The sequence below is a fragment of the Sesamum indicum genome, linkage group LG5 (genome assembly GCF_000512975.1).
Source record: "Sesamum indicum cultivar Zhongzhi No. 13 linkage group LG5, S_indicum_v1.0, whole genome shotgun sequence".
Lineage (NCBI taxonomy): Eukaryota > Viridiplantae > Streptophyta > Magnoliopsida > Lamiales > Pedaliaceae > Sesamum > Sesamum indicum.
Window position 1 is genome coordinate 13,820,837 of NC_026149.1, and position 9,623 is coordinate 13,830,459.

The 9,623-nt window shown below is 28.1% G+C and overlaps 1 protein-coding gene across 1 annotated transcript; it reads left to right on the top strand.

Annotated features, from left to right (window-relative positions):
* Nucleotides 2,458–3,864, top strand: LOC105162633. The gene is made up of 3 exons (XM_011080712.2): nt 2,458–2,919; nt 3,176–3,244; nt 3,683–3,864. The coding sequence occupies exons 1-3, from the start codon at nt 2,581–2,583 to the stop codon at nt 3,830–3,832; spliced, it is 558 nt and encodes a 185-aa protein (XP_011079014.1). The 5' UTR covers nt 2,458–2,580; the 3' UTR covers nt 3,833–3,864.

Consider the following 9,623-nt stretch of genomic DNA (forward strand, 5'->3'; position numbering starts at 1 on the left):
TAAAGAAAGAACTTCTGGACTTAGTTCTAAAATTTCAACAAACTTCTTCAGTTTTTTATCATAATAATTATAAAATCGTCGTTACTAACGTGTTTTGAGTTATACCAATAATGTCTTAGCTAAGTAGTTAAAACTATAACTGAGGTCCCATAAATAAGTTTGAGGTTATGGGACAAATCCCACCAGACGTATCGATATATTTGTCTCACTTTATATGAGTTATTGAATTGCTGTAATTTGTTATTATTTTTAATCATATTGATGTATTGATTGAATCGATATAATTTGCCACTGTTCTTAGTCATATTGGCAGACATATGGGTATAGTGGCACCAAAATTAGCTTCATTCGTGCCCCTCACCCGAGGGTCACTCTCTCCCCTCTCGATTCTCTTTGGGAGAGTAACAACATCATGTCAACTATGCCAGCTACCCCACGCTTTTTGGGCTTAGGGCGAGCTGCCTAGGGATCGACGGCACTGATCCCCTCCCTTTGCTTACTAGTATTGCTAATTTCGTTCCTGCCTCTCACCCAATAGCCAGTTCACTTACAGTTTGTCGCTCTAGTTCTTTTTAACTTCCTATAGTATTCCGATCTTAGCTATCATTTGTCTCATTTCATGTGAGTTACTGAATTATTGTGATTTATTATTTTTAGTCGTACTGATATGTTGATTGAATTAATGTAAATTATTGTTATTTTCAATCACATTAATATATTAGTTGAATCGTTTATTATTAAAAAAAAAAGTCCTATAAATTATATAATTTTATTTATCCAACAATTTAAGAACTTATCTTTAAAAATTTTGCAGTCGGATAAAACTGAATCTAAATGGATCCGACCCGATTCGCTTACGGATATTCTCCACCAGAATCCTTATCTCAATCACGACCAATATTCCCATCTGAGTTCTGATCCAAATGTTAATCCTAAATTCCTATTAATTAATTTGCTCTCTACTATATTTTAATCCAAAATTAAATATTCAGTCGGTGATAATAATAAGTCAAATCAATCTATTTTTATAAATCTAATTTTGAAATAATTCTTTTTTTTAAAAAAAAGATGCTTTCATAATAAAAAAAGAGGATAGCATAGACTTGATATTCCTATCTTGTAAAATATTTTAAAGTGTGCTATAATCTCAGCCAAGCTGATGGATATATCAATTATATTAAATTATTCGGATAATTATACATCTTTCTTTTGAAATTTGTTGTAATTATATATAAATATCATGTACTTTGAAAAATTAATAATTAATAAGTCCCTTTATTAGTTAAAATTAATAAAATTTATTGATATTAATAAAAAATATCAGATAAAAACCTATGTCTACTCCCGATTGACTTATTATTGATTTATTACATGTTAAATAGTTTTTTTGTTTTTAAGATCAATACATCTTTACACGTGAATGCATGTGAGAAAGTATATCTTCATAGTTATAAGGATAGTTAAGTCAGAAAAAAAATATTTGGACCTGCAATATGTCAATACTAAATCAATCAAGGATAAATATCACATTTGATTCAATTTTTTTTTGTAATACCAATAAATTCGGTGAATTTTGAGTCACGGAGGGACCTATTTGTTAGACGAAAGTAAATCTCAATTGTACTAGATGTAATTTTCAAAACTATAGAGGGTTTACATGTAATTACACCAAACCTGAGGTAAAACATCAGTGTAATTGTGCCCTCAATTATTCATAAGGGTATAAAGTAGTTTTTAAACATAAACCACACCATAAATATACATCTTATCACATTCTAAAATTCTCAACACCACCATAAATACCCGATATGTTATGTTTTACGCACATTCACTATTCATTCATAAGACTATTCATTACTGTCTTTCTCTATTAATACCAGACTTGAAAAACATATAAATTTTATTACCGCGTCACAAATATTCTTCAAATTAAATAAAAATAAATAAGAAAAAACATATAACGACCAGTTCACAATGATGTTATCACATCCAGAATTTTCAACAATATAAATTATCAATACTAGGTATATTAATTAAGTGGGAGAAATCTATAATAACTATATACCATGGATTGGAAATACGAGAATGGACTAAAATAGCCTCAAATCTTTTCACCATCTCTTGAACATCAATTTTAATTAATTATTTATTTTATTTTTTATTAATCAATCAAATATTATTAAAAAAACTTAAATTTTACACACAAATCGAGCGGTAATTTCATATATGGTAAACCACAAAAAATTCTATTGCCCCTACCCCTACCCTATATCTATATATTAATTTATATTTGATCTTTTTCTCCTAGTAATTTAATTTAGTTTCATTAAATTATATTATTAATTCCCAACTGATCTTAACTGCCTCAACTCCTAATGGCCCACCCCCAAAGATTCCACATCATGCCCTCCCTTATTTTCTCCATATATTCACACCCCCAAACAAGTCTTCACAATCATCCTCAACACTTTCCTAAAATTCCTTTTTTTTTTTTTTTGATTTAAAAAAAGAAAAAAGGAAGAAGAAGAAGAAGAAAACCCTCTACCTCCATTCTTACAACCTTATTCTCTTGCATCGACCATGGAAACTCCCAAGAATTCATCTTTGAGCAGAAGTGTGAGCGGTGTTGGGGCAGATCATGATGTAATTGTAAGCGATCATGAGGAGAGCGGGTGGACGGCTTACCTGGAGGACTTCTCTTGCTCCAACAATGGCAGTTTCATCAGCAGCAGCCCTTCTTTAGTGTCTGATGCAGCCTGGAATGGTTCAGACACCACCAACAACAACGTCGCGAATCATGTCAGAAGATTGAACTTCAAGAATCTCAAAAAGGGCAGTAATCACAAGAGATATTCGTGTCGGGACGACGACAACGACGACTTGGAAGATACTGCCAGTTCTCCTGTTAATAGCCCCAAGGTGATCCTCCTGCTGCTGATGATCATGACCATGACATCGATCCGTTTTACTTTTTATGAAACTATCCATGTAACGGACGAACTACGACCGGGAGAAATTTCGGGTTTTATATATTTGATTTATGTAAATTTTGAGAATTTGATGATGTCTTGATGGATGAAAGTCATGTCGAGCACTCACTTGTGTTTTTTTTTTTTTTTGGTTTGATTGATGATAATATTTGATGTCTGAAGAAATTTAGTTCTGATTTGAATAGGTTAGCAGTTTGAAGGAGATGGAGGTCAACTACAGGAGATTAGATGATGTTGCTGCTGCCAATTTTCTGGTAACATCGGCTGTCTTTTTTATTTATTTATTGCTTTCTTCCTAAAAAGACACACGCAATATACTTTTAATAAAATTTGTTATAATTACAAACACCCTCTTGTTATTTGTAAAATTATAATATTTCCTGGAATTAACACGTCCAACAGATACACCTACAGATGGCCGTTAATTTTAAGGGGTATTTGTAATCTCTCAAACGACGAGGGAGAATTTGTAATTACAGCAAACATCAGGGGAACTGTTGTAATTTACTTTATTAATTAATTACTACGGTAAAAATAAAAAAAAATTATGACGGAGGTTAATTAACAGCTTGAAACCATAGCAAATTTCGATTAATTATGGCCAAAATTTAAGTTTTTTTTTCATTAAATTTTTAATAGTGAATAATGTGTTTTTTAAATATTAGTTAATTTTTTTTTTCTTGGGTACGTAGGGCAAAGGAGGGAGGTGGAATAATATGTCAGAGGTGGGAGGAGTTGAGGAAAATGAAAAGGAAGCTGTGGAGAGCACAAAAATTATAGAGCTGAGGAAGAGGGGACTGTGTCTGGTGCCGATGTCTGCGCTGATGAACTACATCGCCTGAAATCCACTCTAATCGTCATCTCTCTATTATTATTATTATTAGAAAAAAGTATTATTTCAGTCCGCTAAGTATGCCTAATTTTAATTTTAGTTTGATAACTATGTTCATTTTTGTTTAGGTCCAGTAACTTACGAAATTGCTTACTTTTAGTCCTCTGGCAGATTTTCGGAGAATTTTACCCCTATGAGTGCATATGGACTAAAACTGTCTTTCAAAAGTTGCATAAGTATAAAATCCGAAAATCTGCCAGAAAACTAAAAATAAATAGTTTCGTAAGTTACTGGACATAAACAAAAATAAACATAGTTATCGGACTAAAATTAAAATTAGGTATATTTAGCGGATTGAAATAATACTTTTTCCTTATTATTATTATTATTATTGTATTATTATTATAAAAAAATATAAAATACAGAATAAAAACAACTTGTACAGAATTTTGCGTTTCTTGGGAACTGTTGATAGATGTAGCAAAAGTTTGTTCAGCAGTTTATATGTCATAATTAGAATGGAATTATATATATATGTGTGTGTATGTGAATATGTTGATTTTGTACCATATTTGCATAGATAATGACTTGTTTATCTTAGTTTATATGAACAAATTAAATAAGTTTTCATATATATATATATATAGAGAAAAATACAAGCAACCCCTTGTGATATTGCAAATGAAAAAATTATCCCCTTGTGAAAAACAAATAGCAATTTACCTCTCTGTATTTTTTAAAATACAATAATTTACCTCCCTATCTTTCTCAAAATGAAATAATTTACCTTCCTGTATAAGGAGGTAAACTGCTTCATTTTAAAAAGTACATAGGGTAAATTGCTATTTATATTTGACTGTTTTACAAGGATGTATGGTTTTAAACGCCTTTTATAAAAGATTTAAATGTTTTTCTGTTTGAAAATTTAAGTCATTTGGCGTTTTCATGCTTTAATTTTTCAGGCCAGCATTTTGATTGAGCATTTATTTTTTAATTTTATGATATCAGTCTTTGATTTAGCTGGAGTCGCACTTTTTGTTGGAGAAAATATATGTGCATCTCAAGTGACCTTTTAGAATCAAGCCTACTGTATCTACTGGCTCATTTTTTTTTAGTATTTTTGTTCTTTACTTTTTAGATTAACATTTTGGTCCCGAATCTTTTTAATTTTTGTGATTTCAATTATTTTTTTTTCGTTCAAGTTCACTCTTCTTGTTGGTGGAGGCGAAGTCCAGTGGGAAAAAAGAACTAAAATTACAAAAAATTAAAAAGATTAAAGACCAAAATGTTACCTTAAAAAAATAAAGAACGAAAATGTTAAATGAATAAATTACTGAACCGAAAATGCATTCAATCATTTATCAAACAAATCAAGTTATTTTTTAATTAGGAAAGTTTTAACTTAATTTATTAGGACAACGTCAACACTTTCATATATATATGTTTTCATCTGTATATCCAACATATAGTTTTTTTTTTTTTATCATGATTAAAATTTATGATCAAAAGTAAAAAATTATAAAAAATAATATTTAACAATGATCGTCAATAACTATTAACCATTGCTTCAACAGACGAGATCAAAATATTAATCTTAACTAAAAGCTATGATAGACATTCCGGACATAATTAAGAATTATAACAAATATTTACACCACAACTAGAATTATATCAAATTTTGATTACCCATAGTAAACATAATTTTTCACATTATTATATCCGATCATAGTTAATAATATTGATTTACTCTTTTATTTTTCTTTTTTTTTCAAAGTCAGCTATTTTTCACACAAATAAAAGACAAAGCGTAATTTAATTCACTAAAGAACCTAGTAGATTGTAGTAGTTAATTATTTTGTGTTTGAAAAAATGTTAATTTATTTAGAATAAATTACGACGAGCTTTCTTAAAAATAGGTATAATTATTAATATTTTTTTATTTTTTAAAAAATTATCAATACCCGTCTAATATTTGATTAAATAATATAATTTTTGGATGGAGACTTGGAATTGCCGACTTTAGCCTTACTATATTTTTTAAAAAAGATTCTAAAATTATAAAAAAAAAAATCAGATGAGATGAATGGAATAAGTTCCATTTTTTTTTTTTAAAAAAAAAAGTTCACTTAGCCTATAAGAGAGTTTCAGAAAAGTTTCAAAAAATAAATAAAATTATAATTTATAATCCACAAAGATATTTTTTATCGATTTATTAAATAATGGATAAAAACCTAATGGAGATAATGGATTGGGATTTGTTGGACTACAGTTAAAATTAAAGAGTATTGATAATTTTCATACCAACGAGAATATTTATATTTTTTTAGAACCTCACTAAAGCTCGTTTTAATTTATTGATTTATTTATTATTAATTATTTATGAAAAGAAAATTGATGTCAAACCTCCACGACTTTAAAGCATTAACCAAGACAAACTTTTCAAAAAATAAAACAAATGTTGAATACGGTTTAACACTTTACAAGAACTTTAGAAGCTCACATCTCATATGAATATCGTTTTCTTGTGTGGAAATAGTTGAATATTAGGTAAAATGGACCTATCTACCAAATTTATTACAAAAAGTAACTAATTACACAAACATCCTCAAATTTTTGGGAATTATGAGGTACTCTCCAGGGAGTGCTAGAGTAATGTACTTTGAGGGGGGAAGTAATCTTTTTGGTTCCATAAGTTAGATTTAATTTCTTTTTTGCTTTCATTTATTATGATTATTAGCATTTTTAGTTCAGTGTCTTATAAAAATTAGCACTTTTAATCATTATCTATTTTTTCGTCTATACTTTAATGGTGTAGGCATGTGGCCGTTAATTATTCTTAGTCGGATGGAAATTCGCCTTTTTTCGGCTAGTAGCATATGAATGCTCCACTTGACTTATTTGAATCACTTGTGGAAGACATGATTTTTTGTGTTGCTTTCACTTGACTTCAACTCATATTTATAAGAATGACGGGATTTAATTTTTATGAAAGAAGAGAAATTCCCTTTTCTTTCTTTTCCACTCAAATGTAGTTATATTTCTTCCGAAAAGTGGTCCAAGTTGGAAAATGGATCAATTCTCCATCCAACCAAATATTCTCAACAGTCACGTACCAGACATGTGGTCTATGTCATTAAATTATACATGAAAAACTGGATGAGGACCAAAAAATGTTAATTATTGTATGTTACAGGACTAAAAGTACTAACTCATAACGAATGTGACTAAAAATAAAACGGGCATCACTTATGGGACGAAAAATACTGTTTCTCCTACTTTAGGGGTTGATTATGTAAAGTTTTACCATTAAATATGGGATTTACTTGTTACTAATTACGATTATAATCTCAAGAGACGTATTTATAATTTTATAAAGAGCAAGAGGTCTTCATGTAATTTACCCTACTTCACACTAACTTATATTCGTTATAATGCGGCGTTTGCGAAAATTTATACTTTTTTAAAAAATGCTTAAATTTAGAAAAAGTGATTCAGATGTAAAAGTTGAGAGTATCTAAAAATAATGATTATAAGAAGAAAAAAGATGATTTGCAAGTGTATGATAAAAAAAAAAAAAAAAGGCTTGGTGGGTAGGTGAATAAATTTTACCCATTATAAGAGGGGAATTTTCGAAATATACCAAAAAATAGCTAAACTTAAAAAGAATCATAAGCAGTTATATTTACAAACATATTCATTTAGCTTAATTTAATATATAATTCGAAAATCATTTAATTTTAATTTACACCCAAATATTTTAACTTTAAAGGTAGCTTTAGATGAAATATTTCATTACATATGTTTTTTATTATTGTTTTGGGAAATTTTTTTTAGTCCATTAACTATGATATTTACCTGATTTTATACATTGTACTTAAAAAAAAAAATACTTCAATTAGGTACTCCGCTAGTTGATTTTTTCAATTTTCGCCGAAATTGCTTCAATTTGGGGATTTTTTATCCCACGTGGCAATAACGTCTGACATGGCAGATGAAGTGGACTTGGTTTCTTGAGTAGTTATATTTTTTAGTCTACTAATTTTGTCCATGATTTAATTTGTGTCATGGGCACTAAAAAATACCTTGTGGATAGTTTTTTTATCTCTTCTATCCCACATAAACACTTAAATTAAAAAAAAAAAATCAAATTGCATGAAAACAAGCTTTGAATTTATATTTTATACGAGCTTTCATGACATGTTGTCTATGCCTACATGTAAGAAATAATCTTACACACTTTAAAATGTATTATAAATTAGAATAAAATATATAACTCAATATATAAAAAAATATATTATCGACAAAAAAAATATATATAAACCCATAAAATTATATATAATTATAAATAATCATTTGATAAATATTTATAAATTATAAAATAATTATTATTTTATAAATAATTACAGATTATATAGATAAAAAATGCATAAAAAATGCTAGATAAATATAAACAATTTTATTATAAATAATTATTTTATTTAATTATAACATTATAGACAAAAATACATGAAATAATAATTTATTAAAAATACATAAAATTATAGGTAATTAAAAACACTTACAAATTATCATAAATAAAATTCTTATCTTTATCAAACAATACATAAAATTATAAAACTAAAAAATTATTGTTTTATAAATAATTATAGATTATAAAAAATTTAGTATGCTGTGTAATATAAATATAAATAAAACAATAACCCCTGCCCCCCGCCCCCCTCGCCCACCATAGAAGGGGGCGTCGCCGAGTTGGGCAACGACGCGTCACCCCCCTCTGCTTGGGGCGGTGGAGGTGGACCGAGAATGAGGAGGGGGTTGGAGAGTAGGAATTTTTGTTTTCCAAAAAAAAAAAATATATTAATTATATAAATAATTTTATTTTATAATTATGTATATATTTATATATAATTATATCTTGTAGGATGCCCAATGTACTTATTAACTACGTCAGACAATGACATAACTCATTTCGCTGGACAAATAAATAATCAATTGACAGATCAACAATTTTCGATCAATTAGACAAAAAATTGACACTAAAACCCTAAATTGGACCTAAAAAATAAAAAAACTAAATTGGACCTAATTGAACAATTTTCAAAAAAAGTGTGAAAAATGTGATAATTATCATAATTAATGGACTAAAATTGAACGAGAGACAACTTAATGGACTAAAATAAAAAATTTTCCTGTTTTTTTTAATCAACTAACGTGGCTCCGTCTTTTTTGCCCCTAATTTTCTGCAAGAATGTTGAGCAAAAGGCATCTCAATATTTTTTTTAATAATTATTATAAAGGATAGATTACAAAGGACTTTTTAAATATTTGAGATAATTATAAATAATTTTTATTATTTAAAAAATTATAAATACTCCCTGTAATTAACTGTTGCCTAACAAATACCACCTAAAATGTACTGTTAAGAAAGAGTATTTGTTAGATAGTCATTAATTTTTGAAAAGTATTTATAATTTTTTAAACAATAAAAGAGTACGTGTAATTACGACAAATATCATAAAAATTCATCATAATTTGTCTCTGCAATGTAAAAAAATGAGCAAAAGTGAGTGTTTTCTTCGTAAAATCTTGAAGAGATCCACTATTTTAAATGGGAAAAATGATAAGTCTTTTTTTCCCTCCAAACACTCAAGTTCATGTGAGATTTTCCATTATATTTGATGGTAAAATAAGGAAAAGGACTAATTTCATAAAAATTACATTATTTGAGGACCCAAATGATAACTCTTAATTATCTAAGGACCAAAATGAATTAATGGTATAAGTTGATTTAATTGTCAGAA